Source organism: Aptenodytes patagonicus, chromosome 5 (genome assembly GCF_965638725.1).
Source record: "Aptenodytes patagonicus chromosome 5, bAptPat1.pri.cur, whole genome shotgun sequence".
NCBI lineage: Eukaryota > Metazoa > Chordata > Aves > Sphenisciformes > Spheniscidae > Aptenodytes > Aptenodytes patagonicus.
The window spans coordinates 11,449,377-11,476,850 of record NC_134953.1 but is presented as its reverse complement, the minus strand read 5'-3'; the positions used below and the strand labels follow the sequence as shown (position 1 = coordinate 11,476,850).

Genomic DNA, 27,474 nt, shown 5'->3' with positions numbered 1-27,474 from the left:
GATGCTAAGAGAGGCTGAAGAGATGCTGGTACATGTGGGCAGGCCAAGAAAAATACAATCACCTGAATACTTGGCTAGGGATGGAGGCCAGAAGCAGCAGAAAAAGGAGGACGGAATAAGATGTAGGAGGATCTTCATATGGTGCCATTAGGTTTTGTGCAGTCTGTTGCACACTGGGGGATGTGGCATTCCTCCAGGCCCTTCTTTGCTTTTTTGGTGTGTGTATTTCAAAAACTCCTTTTAAATCTGCTCCACGTGAAACGTTTTAATTTCTGGAATCTTTTCTATGTTTGTTTTGAAATTAAAAAAAAATAGCGTTGAAGGCAGGTTGAATTGATTTAGTCATGGGACTTGGGCACGGCACAATTCCCAGCTTGCGCTGTTCAAGCACAGGGATGCTGATTGAAACACCCCCGATTGGCACAGGGGTATACAGCCCAGAACCACATCTCAACTGTTCACCCTAAGCCAGCATTTTTGCCAAGAAGCCACCATTCACTGGTAAGTGCCTTCATCATACAAGCCACACAGAGAAATAATTAAGCTTTATAGAAGCTTCATCCTCTAAATATAGGTGAAATTGACCCTAAAACACAGCTAGTCACTGAGAGCAGCTAAAAAAGGGATTTTCACAGTGGTGGTAATCCATGCCCTCTGCTCTTAGATAAAGGAATTGTGCTTACAAGCAGATTGAATGAGGTCGCTAGCAAAGCTGGTCTGTAAACAGTTATCCTCAAATTAGTGATATTGTTTAGCTTTAAAGTGTCTGATATATCCTGAAACTGATGAGGTGACGTATGGAAATATCTTCAGGTCATCTGTGTGCTGTTCCTGTCATCTGATTGCTCTGGAGGGCTGATTTTAGCATAGTCTTATTTTCGTGGTCCTCTAAGGGGTAAACTTTGAAAATGCTAATACTGGGATCACAGCAAAGGAATCAGAAGTGCACTTCTTAAAAAATGTAAATGCTTTGTCTTTTCTGAAGGCTTGTACAGTTTTATCTTTTGAGCAGAAGCACGCTGTAAAGTATTAAATTATTCCTGGGCTGAATGGCAGCCATTGCAGATGCAAAGTGGTAGCCTAAGCTTGCTATGAAATTTAAAATCCATTTGGGCTGTTCATCAGCCTGGAACAGATTTAGAAAAGCATATGAATACACATGTCCACTGTTGCCTGAAGCTTTGATGGATTCAGTGAGCATTCGCCCGTAGAAAAGCAGTTCAGGTTTTTCGGTCGCAGAGCTTAGCTATCCTGTAGTCTATCAGATGATCAAGGCTTACTGAAAAGAACTGCTGCTCAAAGGTGTTCTGTTCAGGTACATGAGCCTGGGGGTAGGGAAAGAGAAGTTGCTTAAAAAAATAAAAAAAATCCCTCTACTGAACTATTGGGAAAAGGAAAAGACAGGAAAATTTGTATAGTGTGAAGATTAAGGTATGTTCTTTTCCCCACCCACAAGAGCAAGTAATCTCATGCTGGGGCACGGTGCAGTCATGTTCGTAAGGAGTGCGACAGTCTCCCTGTGCTGTGATAAATTCCCTCTGCCTCAGGCTGGATTCTTAGTTCATACAGGTATGAGGGCACCCTGTGAAGGAGGAACCCGCAGGAGTTTCCTTTCCTCTTTTGTTCCCTCAGTCCATTCAAGGTATTTTGAGGAAGATTTTAAAGTCAAAGGGCCATATTTTTTTTTTCCTTCTTCTCCCTGCAGAACCTGCGTAGTTGTTACTGGGTTTAGTCAACATTAATCCTGTGCTATAGGCAGGTTGAATTACGCTTGGGGAGATTTTGAAAGGATGGATAGCCTCCTTTCTCTAGTGCCTTCGGCTCTGGTATCTCTAGAGAAAGTTCCTGCCAGAATCCTCCTTTAGATTTCTTTAGGAAGAATGAGGGGAAGCTGACTTCAACTTCACTTCTAGTTTCTAGTTATAATTTTAATTATAGTCATATACATTACATAAAGTACGGAACAAAGTTCTTCCAGCAGCTGACTGCTGGTTCCTATTGAATTGTTGTCAAAATTATGTGGTGGAGTTGATCATCCTGAAAATTTCAGATGCCTCTTTCCCACACCTTCCCCCCCCCTCCAGTTTTTTTAACCACTCTCCATTCTAATAATGCATCTTATCCCAGCTAAAGACACTTGTCTTTAATATGTGCTGGAAGTCAAAATGGTACGAGTCTGGGAGGGAGAATTTAATGGAGAAGACCAGAAGTTACTAATGTTTGCTCCTGCCATGTTGGTATTTAGGAAGAGCTTTCAAAAACAGCCTGTCAGCAGGGCTGTCTGCCCTTCACAACATCCAGTCTGGCCGTAGGTGGCCTGTTCTGGCTATCTCACGTGTCAGGTTAGTAAACTTGGCGCAGCTGGTTGGTCTTATTGCACTGCTGCCTGGATATGCTAGTTCAGCTGGAGTCCTCCTCTGGCATGCATGCAGTGAAACAACCATGTCTGTTCCACAGATGAGCTTTGGAGACGTTACAGCTGCAGTGCACTTCAGCGAGAGCCCTCAGCCAACGTGTAGGTGGAATACAGCACTTGCTGAAAGCATAAAAACACAAATATGTTGCATCCTGGTGGATGGCTGGAGCCAAGCCATTATATTTGTTCTGCAGTGGCTCGAGAGAAATGAGGGATGTGTCCCTTGGGTTTAATCAGGACCTCCCTGCCTGCCTTCAGCCCAGGCTCAGGGCTTCTCAGCACAGCAGGCAGAACTGAATTTTGCCACTGTGGATGAGATGGGGCTGGGGCTGCCCCTGTCAAAGGGAGGGGAGGTGAATGGGGCAGGGGTGGCACAAACAGAGTCAGATTCCCTGGGTCTCTTTGTAGATGTCCTTTCCCTATCTGAAGACTAGCCAGGTTAGCTATGGAGCGCCTTGCAGTGGCACTTGGTGCCTTTTTTCACAAGGCCCATCACTGTTGTTTTCTTTCCTAGATCACTGTCTGTACCTAGATCCTGCCAGAGGAACAGGTATGGAGTGGTTGGCCTTGGTTTCTGTGGTGTAAACTAAGGGAGGGAGCAGAGCCTGGGGCTTTCGCTGCCTCTGGAGATGTACCATGCAAGATAAGTGCCTGCCATGTCCGTGTCTAGCAGCAGCCTTGCCTTCTTAATAAACATTTAAATAGGATCTGTGCGAGAGAGATAAAATAGCTCTTTGGCAATGAGTTCTTCTAAAACACAGGGTGTGATAACCGTCCCTCTGATTCTGTCTTTCCCATGTGGTTCTGCCACATTCGTCATTCTGATGTGTTAATACCAGGAGAGACAAACCTGATTTGAACAAAACTCCCAGCGGCCCATTGCAGATTGCAGCACTGTGATCTCGGTGCTGAAAAAGCATCGCAGTGCAGGGGGATTGCTTGGGGCTGGGGGTGGGGGGATTAAAGGTAGTGGGCCTCGATCACTGGTTGTGCTTGGGAGAGGACAACTCCAGGGCAGTGGTGGGAGATGTCTCCACTTAGCCAAAACCTACTATGGTTAGCTGTGTCTCTTTAATCCCCAGAGGGACTGGCGGTAGTTGGAGTTGGCTCAGTGGAGACGACCATCACTGTGCTCCAGTTGTTCTTACAGGGAAGGGAGGCAGACAGAAACTGCTGTAATGGTCTAGTGGCGCTGGAGACATCTTTTAGCATCAGTCTTTTTGACAGCAGGTGCAGCTACCTTTTAGGATTTTTATTGCTCTCATTTTATTTTTTTTTTTTGTCAGCCCAGTGGAAGAGCATGGTTTTGAAATGAGTTCATCACAGTGTAGAATAAAGGCAAACCCACAGTCAAAATGCCAGGTTGAAATTTGGGTTGTGGGGTGTTTGGCTCCTTGCTCTATTGCTAAATTTGTATTTGTCTGAAGCTCCTTGTGCTGTAGTTCCTCCTGAGTAAAAGACTTAAAATTGTTCTTCTTTTCTCTAACCCTTTGTCTGCCCAAAGGAGAGGTGTGCTCCATTATTAAATGTGTATAGTGCTTAGTATGTTAGTACCAGATCCTTAGCTGACACTTCTAGGTGTTTTTGTAGCACGAATAGTAGGGCCACAGTATTGTTCCTATTCATGTAATACCTAGAAATTATGAAGTTTGCAGGTGTGGGGGAAAACGTTTTTGTTTCCTTCAGACTTCCAATCAGTGGAGGAGTTCTTCTGGAGTTAAGTTGTTTCTAACTTTTTACCTTCAATGAATAATTTAATAAGGTTTTTAGAATGTGATGGGCCCTGTTCTTTAAAATGAGGTATAATTGCTAGTAGTGAAGTGCAGCCAGAGTGAGACGACAGCAACTGTACCCAGAAGTGCCATCTCAGATAAGCAGGTTATCTTGGAATATGCCCAAGCCATTGGCATGTTCACTATGGCTTACTTCAAAGATGACTTTATTTTCTGAGGCAGGGTGGGTTTTTTGGTTTTTGGTGTGCAGCATGTAATCACAAGTAGGTAATCAGAAAAGGCTGAGTTCTTTCACCAACAGATCACACTGTTCATGGAGTGGAGGCAGAATGAGAACAACCAGCTATGGCAGCAAATTATATATATACACACATGTACATATATATGCATGCATACATACACACACACATATATGTATATATGTAAAAAGATACATATTTCTTCCGGATGGCAACCCTCCAGAGAGCTGTAGGCTTCCAGGGATTGCTGCCTTCAGAATTGCTGTGATAATCTAAACACCAGTGCAGAAGGTCACACTGTGACCTCACTGAATTGCATTATATGGGAATGTCAATATACACAATTTAACTAACTATTGACCTTTAGTCCTGAGCTATTTTAGGCACCCAGCCTGGCTGTACAGAGTAACTCACTAGCACATAGCTCCAAGGCTTGTCATCGGAGGTGATATTTCTCAATGTGAAGGGCATGAAAGTCCACAGAGATTCAGCAAGTGATTCTGGGCTTAGAATGGTTGAATTCAGGCTATCAAGGCTTGGGCTACCCATCACATAATGAGCATGGCAGAAACCTCCTATGCCAAAGAGTGCTTTAAAACCAACTACTGCTGTCACCATTGTAAGTAGCCAGTTCAACCAAAGGTGCTGCTACTTGGGAGGCTGCTGCTGGGGCATTAAGGATGGTGTGTGTGCCAGAAGCTACAGAGTGGTGAAGGCTTTGATTGCTTATTTTCCCAGCCTCTTCAGAGCTGAGCCTTGCGTGGGAGCAACGTCAGAGCTCCGAGCTAGCTGGATCCACCCTTCTGTTGCATTCACCCATCACATTGCCTCTTCTTTGCCCTGTTCTGGCCCAAGGCTTCCAGTGCTGCTTCTTTTCTGTGGCACGTCTCTGCCTGATAGCTGCTGTATCTGAGTCAGTAAATCCAGGTGAGCTGTGTGGACTGGTGAGTGTCAGCTGCATGCACCTCTGCTTCTAGGACCGGCAGAACTTACTTCTTGGTCTCTTGGCAGCAGCTTGCATTTTACTATGCTCTTCTCTTGTCAGTGAGTTGTGCCTCACCATTAGAGGCTCATTGCTCTAACTGACTGAGGTTCCTCCAGCAGCTGAAGCTAGGGAAGTGACTGGCATTAAAAAAGCTCAGTAAAAGAAGTGGTTAGTTTTACCTCACCTCACGATCCTAATCTGATCTGCAATGCAGCTGTGGAAATAGTTTCATGAGCAAAAAGCATGGGAGGAAAGGAGGACGGTCTGAGAGACTGGAGGCTCATTGAACCATGGCTTTGGGTGGTGGCCACAGCTTACGTTAGCTTAAACCGAGGGTGGGGCGTAACTTCCTCCAACGTTTTGTTGTTCCAAAATTGTGGTGCCTTTCCAAGTGTGTTAACTTCTGTTCATACTTTGGTTGCATTTGCATTATGTATAAAGATGGAGCAAAGGACCTCTTGTATTGAAGCAGGAAGACAGGAGGAAAAGGAAATGTGCCTCAGATGTGGGGTTTTTGCAAGCTGTCCTGAACAGTGCTGGCATCTAGAAACAGAACAGTAAGCTTGAAATGCAAATGAAATTCCACAGTTTCTTGTTTGTCACAGCCTTTTGATTTCCCAAGTGGCGAGACTTTGATACTGTCTTGGTGCCAGGCAATTGGATCAAGAAACCGGTAACATGGTTTCAGAAGGGAAATTTTGGATCATTGAATCTAGTCATCTGCTATTAGACTGTCACATCATATATATCGCTGTCTTTTTTTGGAAAGCTTCATTGCTAAAGCAAAGGACTAGAGATATTGGATTCATTTTAAGCAAGTTACCTTCTGTGATTTGCTCATAACATAAAACCTGAGACAGATTTATTAATGGATTTGTGACTTCAGTTCCAACAATGTGTGGCTCTGTTTCCATGGCAGAATGTAACACGCTGTTTTACTGGTTCAATATTTTGTTTTTTAGAAGATTGCTAAATATGTCTTTTTAAATAATTCATTATGTAAGTCTTATTAATTTTCATTTGCATAATTATAGCAGCAGATTATAGTGCATCAGGTCTTTCACTAACTTACAGAATCATAGAATCATAGAATAGTTTGGGTTGGAACGGACCTCTAAAGGTCATCTAGTCCAACCCCCCTGCAATGAGCAGGGACATCTTCAACTAGATCAGGTTGCTCAGAGCCCCGTCCAACCTGACCTTGAGTGTTTCCAGGGATGGGGCATCCACCACCTCTCTGGGCAACCTGTGCCAGTGCTTCACCACCCTCAGCATAAAAGATTTCTTCCTTATATCTAGTCTAAATCTACCCCCTTTAGTTTAAAGCCATTCCCCCTTGTCCTGTCGCAACAGGCCCTGCTAAAACTTGTCGGTCTTTCTTTAAAAAAAAAGTAATTACTGCACAAACTCTTTTTAAAAGATAGGATTTGAAGTCAGAGATGTACCTGCTTTTAGGACAGGTTAAGCATCAAATAGCCAATTTCCAAGTAATACCTGAATTCACCTTACTGTATGTTCAGCATTCTATATCATTAGCATGTGCAGGGTGATGTAAAATGTAAAGAACCATAGTTTCCAGGATAAAGCCAATAATTGATCTTTAAGTCTTTAATTTGTTTTGTCACGGTCATAACATAGTTCAGTTTGCTTTCTGGCCCAAGGTTATTCTCTTGGTTTTTATTCTGTACATGTACCTAGCTGGGTAGGATGGGAAATAAGTTACAGTGTCTTGCTACGGATGAAGAGGTGTGTGTTTGGGTCTTGCCCTCGACTCTTGCAGACCCAGCTGTAAATAGATACCTGTTTTTTCAGGCTCGGTGCACCTGAGACATCCCAGTGTGAGGCCAGATACATTGCTCTCTGTAGTGCTGTTGGTAGAGAAACAAAACCTTAACAGATGAGTCCTGTAACACGGAAGATGGTGGTTGTATCTGTATTTATAAAGTAGCATGTGTATTCTAGTATACCCATCTTCTCTCACAAAGTAAGAGTATATTGTGTGACAAGGAACCTTGCTTTTGCTATGAGAGTGTAAAAGCCTGCAGCGGCCTTGTTTAAATATACCATAGGGGCTTTTAATAAATTAAGTATAAAATCGAAGAGACCTGCAACAGATACAGTGCGTGTGTGTTGCCCCGTGACCAGAGATCATCAAAGCAGTGATGACTGAGCTAGCTCTGGCGTCTCAAGCTGAAGTACAGGGCTGGGCACAGCATGGTTCTCTGGCAACATGCAACACACCTTTCATGACCTGAGGTCTCTCCTAGTCTGGCTTTGTGCACTTGCCTGGCCCAGGTCTGTGCTGGCTGTGCTGGTTTTTGTGCAGCCCAGCATGGTGTTGACAGTTCCGTTGTTCTGGTGATTGCATTGTTCCTTCCTGGGTTTCACGCTTCGCTTTGCAGATCAAAAGAGCTGTAAACTTTTGTTTGAATTTTGAAATGAGAGCAGTGTTTTGCAGCAGTGGGTGAGCGGCACAGCCTCTCCAGCAGCTGTGGAATATGGGAGAACCAGGTTTAAAGATTCTCTATTACGAGGTTATCAACACCCGTCTCCTCACCAAAACCTCTAGGAAGAGTCGAGAAGTTTCTGTTAGCGACCCACAGAATATAGCAGCAGAAAAGGCCTATAATAATAGCCCATCGAGTCCCAACTCTGAGACAATGATTGTTCTTACCATATTGATTTTAGAGGCTTGTCTATTAAGTGTTAAATTTGCCAAGAGCTTAACTTTATTCTTTTGAGTTAGCTCAGCTGAATTCTGAATTCTTCAGTTACTCTGTTTCTCACTGTGCTCTTGTTGGGTCTTACGAATGTGACTGCTGCCACACCTCTTCTCCAAGCAGGTGGAAGATCCTGTCAAAGTAAGAGCAGGATGAAAGGCCTCACAAAGTACAAAGAGTACTTCAGGGAATGGTCTGGTTTGGCAGATGGTGCTTATGTGCATATGCTAGGACGGAAAGTAAGTCCCCAAATAGCGTGTGAGTTACTGAATTACTGATGGTTCTGTCTTGTGAAAAAAACACCCAAGCCTCTAATCTCTTGTCATCGTTGTAAGTGGAAGGATTAGCTATTATGTGGTAGCTAAATTCCGACTAGTCTATACACACACCTCCATCTAATTATTCTAATTACTGTAGCATTGCTCATTTACTGAGCTATTGTTCTGTGCAGTGTTTGACAGCTGGCAGGTTCTGCTCTAGAGATGGCTGCATTTGACCTTGGGGGAAAACGTTTCTGTTCTGATTACTACTTTTCCAAGGATGAGGCTGTGTGCCCTCCCTTTCTAGCATTTGACAACAAAGCCACTTTCTTGCAACTAGCCCTTGAATATTTCATGTAGAATATCTGACTCCATATGCTGTGTTTAACCCTGAAGGTGATTGCTGTGCATACCAAACTCTTCCGACTTGTGACTTGCTTTTTTTTGTTTGTTTGTTTTAATTTCACTGCAGGCTGGAAGTCCAACCTCTATCTCTGCCCCTCATAGCTTCTCTCGGACTTCTGTGACACCATCCAACCAGGACATCTGCAGGTAAAGTGTGTTGTTTGCATGGCTGCAGTGAGGCTTGTGCGAGGTTCAAATTAAGAGAAAACAAAACTGAAAAAGCACGTGTATGGGGAAGTAAGCGATGTGGGGGTCCCATATGAAGCATCCCATTTGTTTGACTCGACTGCTGTCTAACACTGCTTCGTTGAATCCCACTGACTGTTTGGCCCCGCTATGTTCGCCATTCCCACACTAGCCGTAATTCTCATTTCTTCACTTTTAATTATATGTGTTCTGTTATGTAATTGTTTTTTACTTTCTGTGCTTTTATTCCACTGTTCTGCATGCAGTTCCAGTGCAGTGTTTTCTGAGTGTTGTCATCACAGTCCAGTGCAGTCTGCTGTTGTCTTGAAAAGTCCTCACTGCCAGAGCCCTCTGACACAAGGGGTCACTGTGACAGTAATCTGTCAGGACACGTTACATGCAGCAAAGAGAAACTCCCGTGGGCAGGATCGGGGCCAGGCGCTCAGGTCTGCTAAGAATGTAAAGCCCACCCACACTCTGAAATTCTCCAAGTCCCTCAATGACGTGGACCAGAAGGCGCAGAGCACCAGTGAGTGCTTTGACTATGTGGAGCGAACATGCTCAGAAGGCAAATTGACCCCGACTCAAGAGCAGTGTTTAAGGATTAACAAATTCCATCTTAAAGAGAGGAAACCGCTGAATCTCAGGCCTCTTTCTTTTAGCAATTCTAAGCACTCCTACATCCCTTCCCTTTCCAACTACTCGAGTGCATCAGGAGGAGCAGAGAACCACAGCGCTGTACATATCCCCTTGCTGGAGGACAAAGTGGACCATGACAACTCAAGGAGCAAAAAACTGTTGCGTTACCTCTTTTCCTTCTCCCACACCTCCAGCACCAGCAGCCTGCATAAGTTCCACGAACTGGAGAGCTATTCCAGTTACTTCCAAGCTGAGAAATCCTCCAGCGTGCTGGTGGAAAGCACAGACTTCTGCTCTGATGATATGGGAGACGATGACGTCTTTGAAGACAGCACCTCGGTGAAATTGAAAACAAAAGAGCAGCGGGCGCCGCTCTGTTCAGTTGAGAAGGACAGTGACCTTGACTGCCCTTCCCCCCTGTCAGAAAAATTCCCCCCTCTCTCCCCTGTGTCCACATCGGGGGATACCTGCAGGTTGGTTTACCAGAGAACCGCCTACCTTCGAGCCCTCCCATGTGCAGTCGTGACCGTTCTGCTTTGTCCTGCCTTTGTGCTGTTTCTGTCTTTTCTTTCACTCTGTCACCTTGCTTTAATATGTGCACTTTGAAGCATGCAGCCTTCTCTCTGCTGTCCTGCACCCCTCTGATGCACTTAACAAGGCTACTAAGCAAAAGAATTTCCTCTGGAGTCAAATAAATTCTCTTGTAATTTGTTTCAGGTTTGGGGTTCTGAGACTGTATTTTTCTCTTATCAGTGCCCAAACTGGGAATATCATGAGAGAATCAGCTACACATACTGAAGGCCAAGCTGAACATGTCTTAGCTTTTAAGGAGCAATGTGTTGTCCTGACAGTCACTGATGGTTTGGTCAGAGGGTGGGAAGTCAGGAGGAAAACAGACTGTTTGAAAATTGCTGCTGAGATCAGGTCAATGTAGCTTAAGATTACTCTTTTTTTTCATCTTTCCCTCACAGTTTGTATCCCACCACACTCTTTTATTTTGGCTTTCTTGGATGCCTTAGTCAAAAGGGGGACCTGAGCACTGGGTGTTAGTGGTGGGCCTGTGTGATGTCCATAGTGTGAGGCCCAAAAACAATGGATGTCCTTGTTCCAACTACAGAGGATTAATCGTGTGCACAGGTGGTGAGAACAGCCAGCTCTGGACTGTCTTCATGGTGACTTGCCTGCAGGTCTGCCCCATCCCAGCTCCAAAATGTGGTTGAGGAGCAGGAGTCACCAAGTACAGGAGCAAATATCCCATCCCTCTACCTAGCATTTTGCTATACTAATCTTTCTCCTCCCTGACAGCACTTTCTGAAGCTGGCTTTGTTACTACTTGCCAATATTATTTGATTTCCCCCCTCATTACCAGCAAAATCTAGTTCCGTACTGGCTTGTCATCAACCAGACGCTGTTGTAATCCACCCACTCCTTCATTTCCGCTTGCCAGCTATCAGCAAGGTCGCAAGAGGCAAGATGCTACACATCAGTAAGAGATTTCAGTAATAGACAGGGATGGCAGCATGCCAGGATGTACTTCACATATGCTTAGTAACTTACATTCATTCCCTGAGCTCCGTACCATCCCCCTTTCAATTCATGACCTCTTCCACATGGTTAGAAGGACTTAGTGATGTTTGATGCAACCCCAGGGTTGTGTATAAATCGAAGCTGGAAATCAAATGCCAGCACCTGGTAGTAACGCTATATCGGGTGTCCTTGCTGTCTGCACAGTTAGGCTGTGAGGGAAATGGGGAATTTTGCAGAGCTGATGCTTCCTTAGCAGCTCTTGCAAAGTAAGAATTGGAGAGCAAAACCATTAGTCCGTTTAGAGTAGGTTTATTTTGGGGAGATTCAGTGCTGTAGCTTTGCAGTGTGGATCTGTTTCTTAGCAATTGGCACTAGAAATAATCACTTCTCTTGTGCAAAATCCAGGCTGTCTAAATTAACTCTTCATGATACTGGGGTGGGCTGTTTCACCATTGGTTTGGGAATTTTGTTTTATCTTCTGTTTCAGATCGTAATCCATGAGTAGCTGTACGTCTTTGTGCATATTTTGTCTTGGGAAGTGCTGTCTCATCTATTTAAATGCTATTTTCATTTAAGTGCTATTGTTCTAGATGAAGTGTTGTCACTTCTTACCCTGTTTTTCTTTTGGATACTGCATTTCTGTCAGGCTCTGTGTGTCCGCCTCATCTGTTAGAAAGCAGCTGTCTAGTTAGCAGTGTCTGTGCTCAATTATTTTGTGCCTGTGTATGTTTGTGCAGCATTGGAGTTCTTTAGTTTTAGCTCCTTTATGGAACACATTCCTTTGATATGTCTGTCTCAGGATCCTCTATGGACAGCCGTGTGTGATCACAGATATTACATGCCTCTTCCACATCCTTTCTGCTTCCTCTTCTCCTAATGAGCAGCTTTGCTTCTGATTCAGGATATGTCACTGTGAAGGAGATGATGAGAGCCCTTTGATTACCCCCTGTCACTGCACGGGAAGTCTTCATTTTGTGCACCAAGCCTGCCTGCAGCAATGGATCAAGAGCTCAGATACACGATGCTGTGAACTGTGCAAGTATGAGTTCATCATGGAGACAAAACTGAAGCCTTTGCGAAAGGTAGGCACAAGACCTGCTTCCCCGAGGAAATGCTTTGTGAAACACAGATCCACTCTGAAAAGAGGCTGTCCTTGCCCGTGAGCCTGCAGCACCCCCCACGTGTTTATCATGTTTCTGTGGCTCCTTAGTAAGTCTGGTCAGTTTTGTATAGGTGCAAAAGGATTTAAATTAACACTCAGCCTGGCAAATTCAACATCAGAGGAATCCAGCTCTGAGAGTTAGCTATCATAGCCTGGCAGCTCTCTGTGTGTAAATGTACATGCATACACACACATATACATATGTGCATGCAGCAACCTGATTTTTTTCTTTACAGTTATATTTATAAGCTGATGCACAAAGGTATTTGTGGTTATCCACATTTTTTTTAAATACAGAGTTTTGTATTACTGTTATCTGCTTTAGTTTGCTGCTCCGAGATCCACATGGCTTTTAAGTTCTCTTGAAAATAAGAGGTTTTCAGGTTAAATTTACTTTAAATCATGCTTCCTGAGTGTAATTTGGTTAAAATTTGTAGCTTTTTTCTTTTTAAAGGAGCAAACCTATTTTAGTGAAAATATTACAGTGTAAGTAGAAGAAGGTTCACCAATAATAATGTTTTCATTTTCACCTTTTCTTAGACTGTGAATGACTAGGTTTTAGTACTTCAGGTTGCTAGAACCTGTATTTTTGTTTTGTAGAGAAGTACCTTTCATAAATCTGGTGATTTAAAGTATAGGTACTGGACAAGACACAGGTACTTAAATGCTACTTGTATTGTAAGGCCAGTTTTGCACTTGTATCCTTTTTGTTCTCCCACATCCTCCAGGCTTTCCATTTCAATTGGTCCTTACCATCAGGATTTTGAGGTGGAAGTCACTGGTATTCTTAGCACAGACAAATCTTGCCACGTCTACCAAAGTGGAAGAGGTTAATAACAATAACCTCAGTCTGGAACTAGAATAAATGAGAAACATTAAATTCAGTTATGATGAGCCTAAATCACGTAGGGTGGGAAGTCTGGACTGCAGCCATCCGAAAGCTGTTACGAGAACTTGTCCAATTCCTAAAAGTGACTCCTAGCAGAAAATAGAGCAGATTTCAAACACCTCTTTTTTTTTTTTTACGGAGATGTACAGTCTGCAAAGTATATAGCTTAGCATGTCCGGTTGATAGGATGACCTCCACTTATGACTGCGGTGAATCGTTGCCTTCTAAGAACTGCAGATTTTTCCTTGGTAGCCCCTTGGCACAGTGTAATACCTCTGAGCTGCAATATTGGCCGTCATAGGCTCTGTTATCTGCACAGACAACACTTTGCACAGCCCAGCCATAGGACATTAAAGAAATTATTCTAGAGAATCCCAAGTAAAAAGAGTTGCTATAGTTGGCAATTGGCTGCTGTTTTTTCTGTGCCCTGGAGTGGGTGGGAAATATTTTCTGAACATTTGTGCCCTGTGAGAAAAAGCTGTTGGGCACCTTCAGAAATGACTCACTCAGCACCATTAGTTATATCTGAACAGGTCATCTGTGGGAAAGAGACCAGATGCCAGAAGGTAGGGGCAGAGCCATAAACAGAAGGAGAAGAAGGAATTTACTTCTCAAATATATCTAAAGAGCCTGTTTAGAGGTTCAGCTGCAGCCAGAAGATAAGCTGCCTCCGTATCTTCAACTCAGCCTTTATGGTATCCTGTCAGTCAGGAGAAAACAGTCTGGAACTGGTGATTATGAACAGGATGGGACAAATAATAGGGCTTGTGCTTGTCTGTGGGGTAGAAATGGAATTAAACTTCCTCAGCATCTTAAGGTTGTATCGCAGCATTGGGCTGTTCAAACACTAAGTTACTAAGGGAAGAGAATGAGAAACAAAACGTGTCACGGTTCAAGTGAAGATGAGGGGAGACAAGAGAGGGATGCTTCATTTTAAAATTTCAATGGAAAAAAAGATGTTAGATCTAAATTTTCTGCTGAATTTTTTGTTTTAACAACACTTCAAAAAAACAGAACTGCTGACTATTTTAACTGGGAAATGCCGCATGCTGTGTCATCGGAATAATGCAGCAGGGACCTACATATTCTAGTTTCCTCTCTGGGCTGGTGCATAGTTTGCAGAATATCTTCTCTTTTGCTGTGCAGTCATATCTCTTGAAGATGGTGCGGGTTGGTTTGGTGGCTGTGGAGCCAGCAGTTCACAGGAGGTATTGTCCAGCGGAGGAGCTCAAGCTGCGGAACAGAAAAGAGAAATATAAATTAGTCAAAACACAAGTCCTTGTGGCTCTGTAAAAGCATTCACAAATAGTTTTCACAGGCTTACTTTTTGGCAAAATAAATTAATTAATGTATACTTTCTATCAAAAGTAAACACCTTTTGTTTAGATGCAAAAGCAATTTTCTGTTTAAAATACCACATCCAAAGGGAATGTTTTGTCCAATCTTTTTTAAGACAATTGAAAGAATATAGCTTTCTAGCATGACATGAATCTAGCATGTCATTGCTGGAAGTCTTCAATTCTTGTGCCACAATGAGATTTGGATCCCCAGCACTGGAGATGTGGCTTGGACTGGCCAAAGAGATTGTTGGCAAGACAGAGAGGATCACAAAGTCTCTGTTTCAGGGTTCAACCATTCTTGTATTTGTAGCAGTGGAAACAATAATTCAACATAATGGGTGATCTCAATCATACTAGTCAGGTCATCCTCACTCTCTTCCACATTATTCCTCCTTTTCAAAGTCCTCTTTTTCTACAAGTTATTCTAGGAGACATCAAATGCACATCTCTAGAAACACATGGGTGTGTATGAGAAGCTTACGTGCCCCAGCATATATTTTGTGAAAGTGTGAGAAAAGCCCATCTTAACTCTCTGTTCCAAGCAGATATGCTGAGGGATGTGTATTCCACATGCAAAAACTTTCATCATATATGTAGGGGAGATTGCCAAAAAAATAATTAAAAAGAAAGCTTCTGGGTGTCTCAGGTAAAAAAAAAAAAAAAAAAAGCTGGTTTTGAACAATTCCTTGTATATTAGAAGCATCTGTAATAATTGTCTAGTTTCTTTGTATCTTTCCTAAATGACAGCAACCTGACTTTGTGGTTTCTGTTTGGGCTTTATAAACGATAGATGCAGGTCTGGGGATTTAATTTGCTGCGTCCTCTCACTTACAAAAGCTGTCATCCCAGTTCTACTATATATTCTTAGGGCACATGTATTTAAGTGCACGTGAAACACTGAAAATAAAATATGGGTGTCACTGCTGTAAGTAGTGTTAAATATATGTGAAGATTGAATGAAACCCCCAGAGGTAGGAGGTGAGAACTAAACAGCCTTGAGCTGAGAGCTAAACAGCCTTGACTGTGCACCGAGGAACTCCAGCAGAGCTCAGCGTGAGATGTCTTAACGCGCACTGGTCAATTGGATCACGTACCACTTTTATTGCAGTGTTTTATTGAATGCCTGCCTGAGCAAGGGTACCCTTTGCCACTCACGATGCTCAGCTGTGACTATGGGTACCCGCTGTTGAGTGGAGAACACACAAGGGAGCAGCCTTGCTTGCGCTGCACAAGGCCTCGCGTTAGGGTCCCTCCGTGCTGGAGTTGCCCCTGCGTGGGTAAGCGATGACATTGTGCTGAGGCTCCGGATCGGAGCTGAGTGCTGGAGGTCCCCTCCAGCACCAGTATGGCTCCCATCACAGCAGGGTGAGCTGCCAGCCATCGCACATATGCTGTGGTCAGAGCAATAATGCCGTCCGACTTTTAAAATCCATGTTAGGAGGAAACTGGTCTCCTGCCTGGTTTTTGTTCTTATCAATGTTCTCTTTTTATACTCTCTAGTTACTGCAATAAACACCTAATCTGTTGCTCTGTTTCTGGCTTTCTTGGCAGTGGGAGAAGCTACAGATGACGTCCAGCGAGAGGAGGAAGATCATGTGCTCTGTAACATTCCATATCATTGCCATCACCTGCGTTGTGTGGTCTCTCTATGTCCTGATCGACAGGACCGCTGAAGAGATTAAACAGGGACAGACTACTGGTATGTTACTTGCTTATCTTCCCACTTATTCTCTTGGAATAATTATTTATCCTGAATGCAGAGAGGATGCAGAGCATGAGTGTGCAGGTAATGTTTATACTTAAGACTAGTCAGCTTTAGTCTGAGGTTGGGTTGGTTTAAAAGCACAGTTCTAAAATTATTTAGTTAAATCAGTGTAAATTCATCTGTGGGTGCTTTTTAAGTCTATTTCAAGTCAATTTAATTTTCACTTGTGAACTGCACAGATATGAGAGCTAATCCACTGTAGCCAGACACAAAATTGCACTGCCTTAGCTAATTTAGTTTTGAATTGGAACACTTACTGAGCAGGTAAGGATGTAAGCATTTGTTTGCTATGTTTTAACTGGGCAAAAGCAGAACAGTTTTTAAAAAGAGAAGAAGTAAGAGGAACCTAAATCCAAATCTTTGAGGTAAATCAGCAGGGTTTTCTTTCTATTTGGTCATCTGTGAGGCGGGTTAGCACAAGTTTCCTGTGAAAGCCATGTTGGACTGGAGAAATTTTTATAACCAGTTGTGCCTGAAGCATAAGAAATTCAGGCTGATTCTTAGGACTCCGATTCACACAACTGAGATGAGGTGCACTACAATTCATGTAGTGGCTGCCACCCCACTGCAGGGCCATCTTAACTTCTTGAATAGTACGTTTTCTTTAGTATGCCAGCTGTAAACTTACCAAACTGAAATCTGTTACCTGGGTATGCTGGCCTGCAAATTTGCAGCTGTCACAGAACTGTTTCTCAGGCAGCTGAGCTGTCCCTGAAGGTGGGGATAGAAGGGATGGGGTATCTACCAAGGCTGGGAGCCATTAGAAGGCAAGCTGTCCTTGCTCACAGAGCATTGCATGCCAACTAGACATACAGGTGGAAAATGTTTTGCTGGTGACTGAAGAGCATCATCTGGGGAGGTAGCTGAGCATCAATAAACCTGCAAATCCACAGAGCTGTTAATGTCTCTTCAGAGCAGAATCACACTTCAAACTGAACAGTTTTGCTGTCATTTCTCATTTGGGCTGTAGTTTGATTGTTCGTGACTTCAGTCAGGAAGCTGCTTTGTATGAAATCTTTTAGTTTCTGTTCTATCCAACCCCATCTCTTCCATGTACGGTGAAAATTGTTGGCCTTTCAGTGTAAGGTTTCCATATGATAATGAAAAGCATATGCTTTCAAAGATTTATCATCTCCAGGTTATTTTAGCCAATAAATACATTAGATGAACATGAATAGGAGGAATAGTGAATATTTAGTACATGTTATAGTGCCTTCTTTGCTCCCTCCATTTGGATTCTAAATCTGGGGAGTGCTGTAATGAGCTGGGGGGTGTGGGGAGTGTGGGTGGGTATACATTCATATCTGCACAGGGGCAAGCATATACTGTCACTGCCTACAGATGACATCAGATAGCTCACCTGTGAATCAGAGGTTCAGGTATTAATCACACGTGGGATTTCATCAGTAGTCACGCTGCAGTGCCCTTTGTATTTTGGGACTAAAATAGTTTCATTCCTCCCATGCTACCATGCATTTCCAAAAGAACACTGGCCTGTATCTTGGTAAAAACTTTGAGGATTTGGAAGGCCATGATTTTATTCCCTGAGAAACCTGATAGTGGGTGATTCAGCATGGTTTCATACCCATCTTGTGATGCTGCTTATCTTTAAAGAGGAGAGGGGCTGGGTGGATACAGGACCTATGTAAGCAGAATATGTATAAAATGAATAGTCTCTCATTTAAAAGTAGTTGATAGAGATGTAACAAGATCCAATGTCTAAAAGTTCAAGCTAGACAAATTCAGGAAAAGTAATGGTGGTCATTTTTAATGACAGAGGGTAAGCTTGCCAGAATGCTTCAGTATCTCCAACACTTGCAGTTTTGCATCATCAGAGATGCTCTAGATCAACTACAAGTTACTGGGTCTGATGCAGATAAAATTGTCTGGTCTGCATAACAAACTTGTCAAGCTAGATGGTAACAATCGTTTCCTTTTGAGTTTAAAGACTATGACTCCATGTACTGTGTGATCACAGAGTGGAACATACTTCTTGGGTCACTGAGTTGAGTCTCCTGCTACGAAGAGGAAACCATGCCATAGAATCCCTTTCATAATCTGATCCAATTTTTGTTTAAAAACAGGTGTAAAAGGGCCTAAACTTACTCCTGGCTGTTGCCTTGACTCTGTTTGTGATTGTGGTGTACGAGGGCTCAGACACAGAGAATCAATTGTTTTGGTTTTCCTCTGGTGGGTGAGAATAAATCTGGTATGTGAAGTAGAAGTCTGCATGTGTTTGACTTGAAGGGGAAAAAAAAGGCCAAACAAGAAAAATGGCAAAATAAGAATAGTTTGCATGGCCCAAACTCTGTGACAGTTTCCTTGCAAGATGTTTTTGAGAGATCCAATGTAGTCCAGCCAATATTGACCAGGTCCTTTTTCTTTCTTCTTTTTTTATTTTCTTTCTTCCAGGGATTCTAGAGTGGCCATTTTGGACTAAGCTGGTGGTTGTGGCTATTGGTTTCACTGGAGGACTTCTGTTCATGTATGTGCAATGCAAAGTGTACATACAGCTGTGGAAGAGACTTAAAGCTTATAACCGAGTAATATATGTACAAAACTGTCCGGAAACTAGCAAAAAGAATATTTTTGAAAAACCTGCACTAATGGAGCCAAACTTCGAAAGTAAAGAAATGCTTGGAGTTCACCATTCAGACACAAACTCTTCACATTACACAGAGCCAGAAGACTGTGCTGCAGAAATCCTTCACGTCTGATTGCTGGGTGGGAGGGGTGTTTCTGTATGTCCTTGAAGATCTAAAATATCATTGTTTACTGCAAACTACTCTACCTTTTTAAAATCGGCTAACAGCTGAGGGCTGGCGGATGAATTTTTTTACATTTGTTTTTTGTTGGAATTTTTTTAAATCCCTTTGGCATATCTGTCAATGTCATCACGGTTGCATACCTCTCAACGTTTTGTCTCTCATAGTAGCTGATCAAAGGGCCACAGGATACTGGGTAGAATGGGCCTTGGGTTTGGTATCAAGAAATCCGCTAGTGAACCGTCATCAACTTCATGGAGTCTGTTACTTTAGAAGATGACTCTAAATGATTCTGGAATATGTGTAGAGTGCGGTTTGTTTGTTCTTTAAGCGTGATGAAGGAGGTTGTCCCAGACATTGAGGGAAATGAGAGAGCTAGAGTCTAATCCACCGCTGACACTGCCACTAACATTTTGTCTTAGGCAGCAGGTGTAAAATTTTGCTTTACATATTGTGATGAGAATTACAAAGCATATAGCACTTTTAAAAATCTTTATTTTGTAATATGTATGTCCAATGAGAATGAAACTTGAAAGAATGTGTCATTTTTGAAACATTTCTTCATTCTTTACCCCATCTGTTCTTCTGGAACATAAACCTCTTGCCTTATTATTAAAAAAAAAAAAAAATTAAAAAAAAATTCCAACCTGTGATTTGCAACACATGCCCACATTATCTTACTAAACATAACACTAAAAAACTCTGCCTCTTTGGGTTTCCTTTGAGGAGCAATTTTTTTCAAAGGATATTGCACTTGTGACTTGTGTATGGGGAGTAGTGGATGTGTACAGTGTTCGTTTTCAGTGCTTAATGGTTTCAGTGCTCTGTTTTGGGGATTGGTTTTGTTTATTTTTTTCAATAGGTCAGACCATCAACACACCTGCACATATATACCTGATGTAACTTTCATTCCAAACCATTGGCAAAGGGTTTGTTGCTATACTGGTAAAAATGTGAGCTGTTATGGAAAAAAAGATACTTAGTCAATACAGCTGAAATTGGTTTTCCTTCTTTAGTGCTGTGTCATGTGTGAATTACCCAAGAATTTGACATTGTCAGAGGAGCTGCTGAGATCAAAGTCTAGGAAGTAAATATTGCATGAAGTGGATGAGTTTAAAAATACCTGCCTGGTTTTAGTCCTGATGTGATGCATTACGTGGTCAGAGCATAGTTTTGTCTGTGCTTTTGAATTTGGGACTGATTTTTAATCAGTCAGCCTTAATGAAAAGAGAGGGACAGCTCTAAAATCTGTTTGCAGGGCTTTAGACGGAGTTGCCCAAAGCCTGGGGTGTTTGCTGTTAATTCACTTGACCAATCTGCTTCGCTGAACCACTGTCCAGCTTCAAGCCCTCATTTAACCAAAGTCTCAGTGTGACTGGAGCAGAAACAAAGCCTCACGAAAAGTCAGCACACGAGGCCTCTGCATTTGAAAGCTGACTTTCCCTACCTGAGCCCTATCTAAATCTCTGTAAAGTCAATGATAATCCTCTGGTAGGTCTTAGTAGGAGTTGTCTGGACTTCACAGTTAGGTAAAAGCTTCTGTTTACTTGTTGAGATACTGAACTAAATCCCCATCTCCGGTTCAGGTTTTACTTAGTCTTTTTCAAGTACAACTTTCATTGGGCAAGTTCTTTTCATAATAAAAGTAGTTGCTTTAAGACTTCCCAAAGAATAACAGTAAGAGATCGGTGATTTTTTTTCCTTAAAATGTAATACTAATTTATTTCTAAATTAATATTTTAAAAGAAGGCAGAGAAGGGACTATGGTAAGAGAACACACACCAGTGGTTTCTAAGAGCTGTTAGAGGAAAAGCGTGTGTGTGCATGCGTGCCTCTGCGTGATCTCACGCTTGAAGCTTACTGGCTGTGATTTTCATGAACAACATGGTACCTTGTTCTTGAGATGTTTTAAAATACTCGGACTTCTAGGCAGTCCTAGCAAAGCTGCGCTGGCATGGGTCTGTGTACTGTGCTGGGTGTCAGGATGTCCCATGCTTACATGATACAGGCAGAGAAACCCTGCATACCCTGCTAGTATCGGGGCAGCAGTCTTCATGACCATACGCACGTAGAATTTGTTGCCTATGCCTGCCATAATTTAAAGTGCAATTACTTGGGCCCTTTCCTGAACTTCGCTGTGGGTGATCCTCTATTAGAGAACCCAGGTAATACACTGTCTTGTTTTGTTTTCTGTTTTGTTCTGTGAAAAGATTTACTAGAAAAACTCAGGTGGGTTAAATATCAGGTCTTGCACACCTTCATCATTCTGAAATGCCCAAGTGCACGAGGCTTACATGTCTGCAAGATGCTCACGTTACAGCTGCAAGATGCACAGAATCAGCTGCCGACTGATGCTGTGCACGTTCTCATCCGATCTGTGGCCAGTAGGTGAAATGAAAATGGACAAGTTCTGGTATGAAACCTGCTTGTTCTCCAGCTCATGCCTGAGAGGCACTGACCGATGATCTGGCAAGTGCCGATATGGCATACTGTAACGTGCTGGTCCTGTTTCAATCGCTGTCATACCTGATTCTTGGTGAAACATTGTGAAATCTCATTTGGTGTTTTGGAAGCTCCATGTGGCACATGCCAGGTAGTGTTCAGTGTATTCAGGGGAACAGCAAAATCCTTCGGTATCCTGTGTGTCTTAACTTGGGAAGAAAAATCATCTCCAGCAAAATCATCTGGGGAAAAATATTTGCGGATGAAACTGTTTTAGCCAGTGTTGCTGCTAACCATTCTGTCTCCCAGCAGGTCTTTTCTGAATGAAAATTAAAGCCTAATATTTAAACTCTTTATACTGCTTAGGAATGCTCATACCAGGAAGGGCTGCAGAAGAGATCCATCTGTCAGGGGTTTTCATTTATGCTGGTCACACTTGTCACGCTGATTCTTGCTTGGTGTTAACAGTGGGCTTCTGAAGCTGCAGTTCTCTGCTTCTGCATGGTGCCATCGAATGGTGTGAGAAGACTGAATGGTGCTTTTTCCTTCTTTCTCCTCAAGGAGATACTGTTGACTTGTTTTCAGCTTCCAGCTGCGAGGCACTGATGAGCTCAGGTGAGCTCTGTCCTTCCTGACCAGATGTCAGTAAGGGGAACAACCACCCCCTGTCAGGTCAGGCTTTCCAACACTTCCTTCTGGCAGCTTTTGAAATGACTGAAAGAGAAGTCTGACTTTTTTTGGTCCTTGTTCCTTGGCCAAAGTTAGTTCAGGTTACCTGGGACTTTTCTGAGACCAGAATTTAAGTAGGAGGGAATATAGGCTTAATACCGTCTACCGCGATCCCTTCCCTAGATTGCCAGAGCCTTTGCTGACATGTCCCATGCCCTAGACATATGACCAGACTCCTGTTCTATTGACTTAAATCCTGTCCAAAAAGTGCCAGCTGTGCCAAGGAAATTTGCCCGCCATGTCATATTTGGTATATCTGCCAGGTCATGAACATGCATTATGTTAGAAATACAGGTGTGTGCTGCAGAAGGTTGATCCCATTTAAGAGATCGTGAGACCTTGAATTCCTATGAATTCTCAGGACTTTCTTCAACTGTAACCCTGTATTTTGAGAGCAGGGACGGTGTTTAAAATGTTGCCCTGTGTTCTGAAGAGATGGCCAGACCTGGGGACAGCTTCCTCTGGTTGAATGTCATTGAGATTTGGCTTTGCTTCAGCAGGAGGGGTTCAACAAAGGTTACACTGAGCCTGCAAGTGGTTAGAGAAGTGCTGGGCTGCTGGGCTGTACCTGGGAAATCCTGGGAAGCAATAGTAACTCCCTGTCCAAGCCCACTTCTGCCCATGCCCTGTACTGATCAGGGCATCAGTCCCACTTGTGGCGGTGCTGTAAGGAAGGGATCTGCTTGGCGTGCCACTCTTCAGAAACCTTTGAAGTGATGCGTGGATATGGCCACACATGGGAGCCGGTTGCTTCTGCCCTGTGTTTGGCTGGGTAAGTATCTATAACAAAGTGGGACCCGGGTCCAAATTTCTCCTAAAGCTGAAGTGTGTTAAGATACAGATTTCTGGTGTAGTCTGCTGTGGAGATTGTGGCCAGCAATGAAAGGGAGGTCGGTGACTCTGGGTGGGATCCCTCACAAACGGGGGTGAAACAGGGCAAATACAAAAGCAAGGGTATTGCTGGCTGGATTTTCACAGCGTTATACTAGATATGCAAAGAAAACTTCTAAGCGGGACCTTTTATTTTGTGATTACTTTTTAGTTTTGAGGTATTGCAGTGTCTGTATATTCCAATGAAGTACTGAAAGCACTTGTCTTTGTATAGAAGATAACTGTTTAAAAATTGCAGCTGATCTTGTATTGAGGTAAAACATTTGTAGATAGGTGATTGTATAATGTTAAACAACTTTACACTGGCATGTGTTGTATAGTTTATACAAGACACTTCACACTTCTGCAGAATTTTTTAGTTAGTAAATTTCTAGTAACTTAAATGTATAGTTTTGTATCCTTTCATGTATGTTCGTTTTCTCAGTATTACCACTTGCAGAATTATTTTTAGTTTCTTAAACTGTAATTGGTTGTGTGTGATACACAGGGTTATTGACTGCAGCAATAAAGTGTTTCTATAAAAAAACAGAACAAAACAAGCCCATTATAGTATCCATTTTGTTTGAAAAAGCATCAGAGGCCCACACGAGAGAAGAATTGAGCTATCTGGTAGTAAGATGATGATCAAAGTGAGTTACTTTCATTGGAGTAAACATGGAACTTGATGGCTCTTCAGTGTGGCAGACCAACGCAGAGTAGCATCCCATGACAATTTGATGTTAAAATGATTCATAATGATAAAGGGATGGTTAACCATCAGAGTAAGTGGGCGACTCCTTCGATGCAGTGAGAAGATATGACTGTGCAGGTGCTTTGGGCTCAGATGCAGGAATCATGGGGAGAATTTTCTGGCTTGTGCCATGCAGGAGGTGGGGAGAGAGGATTCCTGTGGGCCTTAAAATCTGGAGCTTCTGGAATTGACACCGAGTGTTGCGACGAATGCTTCATGTCTGAAGTCAGCATTCTCAGACGCATCAGTTTCTGTGCAGAGCAGCAGATGCTTGTTTCTATGATTCTCCTCTAAGAAAAAAAATAATTTTGTGTAAGTTGGAGTGGTGGATGGCTGCATTTATCCTTCATTGCTGATGGCCTGAGCACGATTGCAGTGCTATGTGCGTTTTCATGCCAGGACTGAGCCACAGAACGGGAAGTCTTCAGCAGTTTCTCTTGAATAGGTTTCTAGCACCAGTAGGTGAAGGAAAACAGCTATCTGGGCTGCTGTGAGAAAGCTTGTAACAAAAGCATAAATGCCAAAGAGCAAATAAGATCTGGAAAGTTGTGTCTGTAACAGACACAAGGGGGCTCAAAGAAAATCTTTTAACTGATGTTTCTTTTTAAGGAGTGATTAGTTTTTAATTTTCTTTTAGGTAAGAAAGGGAAGGAAAGCTTAATACTGCAACCCTAGAGAGGTGCCTCCCATGCAAAACAAAAGGCTTTGTCCTATATTCCCTTAGTGAAGCAAGTCTTGTTGTAGTAAACGAAGCTACTTACATAAAGTTTGCAAACCCACCAGCAAGACCTCTATACAAAAAACCCTGCTGGAGAGATGGTAAGATACTTTCCAGGGCCTGCTGTTTGACTGCCAGTCTCTGGGATGAAAAGCTGATAGACGGTTTAACAAACGGAGCCTGTAGAACCATCTGGCTGCTGGTTAAAAAGTGTTCCTCATCTTGGGTTCAGGCACCTCGAGTTAATTATGAAATAACTTCTTCCCTCTTGTAAACCTCATTTTCATCTGAAAGAGTATTACTGTCAGTGTGTGAAGCGTGTCCCTCTCCAAGACAGAGCAGAGCAGTGGCTCAGCGGCACGTGGCACAGCTGTGACTCCAGAAACAGGATTTTTCAGCTGGTCCCCAGGAACTGGAGCTGGCCGGTGAGTAGTTACTGGTATCTGGCTGGCAGGACCAGCATGGCTTGCCTCTCAGAGCAGGACAGAGGGAGGCTGTTGGGAGGCGGGAGGCCAGCAGCAGGGTTGGCAAGATCCACCCCAGTGCCCTCTGGAGGCTACGCAGGTGTCAAATGGTGTAACTCCAGCTGCTGACTGAAAACCAAGCCCCAAGAGCCTCAAGAGCCAGGCTTGTGCCTGCACTGCTGCAGGGACTATACATCCTCCTCCAATCCCCCTCTTCCCACAGCCGCCCTGTGGACCACTCTCCTGTCGCCCAACCCCTCCATTTCAGATTTCCCTATCTCCAGGCTGTTCACCTATACCATGGTGTGTTTGCCCCTTTCCATTCATTCTACTTGTGCAACCCAAATTTCCTTCCTCTTCCCCCCTTCCTCTTTCACCACTGTCATTATTTCTCAGTCACTCAGCTTGCCTCTGGGCAAGGCTGGGCAGAGAGAGTTGTGCTAGGAGGAACCAAGTTACAATCAGCACGTGATTCATAGGAATGAGCATGGAAGTACCCAAAAGTGACACTGTGCAAATAAAGCTTAATGTCTACCTGCGATCCCAGTTTTTCCTGGAAATCCTCTAGGCTCCAGTCTCTGATGTGTAGGATGCTCTCTGACATTTTGGGATTGCATTGTGTTACCACAATACAGACAGTCAGAAGAGGGTGCTTTTTCACAGTCTTGGGATGGATGGATGACATCAGAAAATCAGGCAAGAATATCTCATTATAGAACAAGAACTGAACAGAGGAAAAACTCATTCATCTTGGCTGAATGGAGAGAGAGGGGAATATAATTCAGAAAGGAGGCAGGGGAGGTTTTTTAAAAAAATCAAAAATAATTAGAGCCCTGGGTAAAGGAAACAAGGAGCAAGTCAGTGCATTACACAGGATAGAATAATTGGAAATGTAATATCGCTCAGACAGGGTCAAGTGATGGCAAACTTTATGAATACTCTTTTAAAGTGTATTCTAGGGAAAAGGCAAGATTGGTGGCAGAGGAACTGAAAGCTGAAAACAGAGGAGACCTTGCCTGAGAGTGGTAAGGAGATGAATGAAGTTGTCTCAAAGGCTTTAACATCAGAGGAGGGTTTGAAATAACTGAATAAAACACCAGAAGGCTGCACAGAGCAGAGGGGGGACATCACCACTCAGGGTATGCTTGTTAAATCCCGAAGCTTCAGGGAACCAGGCTTGCAATTCCTAACATTTTAAGACTTCGCTAAAATTAACCTCCCAGTCATTTTTGCTGGCAGCCCCTTGCTGTGCTGGTTTGCCCTGATACTCTCTGTCTCAAAGGCCACCCGCAAACAAGGCAGGCCAAGCAGGCTTAGGAGAATTCATCACTGTTAGAGCCATAGGGTCTGGTGCTGGGGACAGCAGGTTCCTTTGTCAAGAGAAACAGTTATCCTTGTGGTCGGGAGAGAATAGGAAATCTCTTGGGCTGATGACTTGATCCCAACCGAGAAAGTGCAGCTGTCTTAGTGTATGTAGTACTTCATATCTGCTTTACCCCTGAGCATCCCAAATTAACTCACAAAGTACCATTGTTCCCTTCCTGTGGATAAACTGAGGTCTCCCTAGAGTCTGACTGGCCACTTGTCTTGCTCTCATGTTTAACTTCTTGCTTTTGAAAGTGCTGTGTTAAAAGAGAACTGATTCTGATCATGGGATTAGTCAAATCAGTGTTTCTCATGCCAGCAAGATAATGGTTTATTTTATCCCAAAACTGTGCTTTCAGGACCGTGCTACATTCATGGCCACACCTAAGCAGTTCATGTAGACCAGAGAAATCAGACAGAAATTAAATCAAACCATTCCGCTGAGCAGCTTTCTTGCAGCCCTGGACCAAATTAAGCTGTGGTAGAAGTTAAAGGTATTATTTCAGGGATGAATTTGGACCTGCCTGACTTCAGATTAGAGCTGATATTGCACAAACCTCTATCAGGACTCTACCTTTGCTGCTGGGGCTTAAGACTTTTGCACCAGTCTTCAGTCTCCCACTGCTGTTCTAGTTTTGCAGTTCTCAAACGCGTGCAGCACCAAATGATACCAAAAGAGTAGCCACTAATGCGGCTGTATTCCTTGTGCTTGCCTTGTCCATGGCTACCTGTCCCATGCCTCTGCTCTCCCCTCCTCTTTAGCAGTGTTACCCGCGCAGCCTCCCAGCACTGATTTGGGGAGGGGAAGCCTGAAAGCAGGCTGTCTTCTCTCGGTCTCCCTCCCCTCCTCTTCTTGCAAAGTGCCAGGGTAGCACAGCTACATCCGTGGAGGCAGTGAGAGGATCTGTGGATTTAGGGGGAAGTGCTGAGGTCAGGCGGTCCCAGATTCCATGGTCCTCAGGGCTGAGGAAGGTGTCCTAACATCATGCTAAATGGGATGAAGGATCCAAGGAACACCACCTCAAAAAGGGCGGTAGGAAGTTCATGGGGGGAGAGAGAGACTCACTCTGGATGATCCCTTGCACAAAAGGTATAAAGTTATTG

The 27,474-nt window shown here is 43.3% G+C and overlaps 1 protein-coding gene across 4 annotated transcripts in view; it reads left to right on the top strand.

Annotated features, from left to right (window-relative positions):
- Positions 1 to 23,623, top strand: part of MARCHF8 (membrane associated ring-CH-type finger 8) — a 105,654-nt gene extending 82,031 nt beyond the window's left edge. For 3 of the 4 annotated variants that reach the window (XM_076338661.1, XM_076338662.1, XM_076338663.1), the window contains 5 exons: positions 8,826 to 8,905; positions 9,211 to 10,056; positions 12,012 to 12,192; positions 16,053 to 16,200; positions 18,679 to 23,623. In XM_076338661.1, coding sequence (XP_076194776.1) covers positions 8,826 to 8,905; positions 9,211 to 10,056; positions 12,012 to 12,192; positions 16,053 to 16,200; positions 18,679 to 18,983 — 1,560 coding nt within the window. In that variant the 3' untranslated portion in view covers positions 18,984 to 23,623. The remainder of the gene's footprint in view (positions 1 to 8,825; positions 8,906 to 9,210; positions 10,057 to 12,011; positions 12,193 to 16,052; positions 16,201 to 18,678) is intronic. The other variant, XM_076338664.1, reaches the window with a different exon arrangement.
- Positions 23,624 to 27,474: the final 3,851 nt, after the last annotated feature.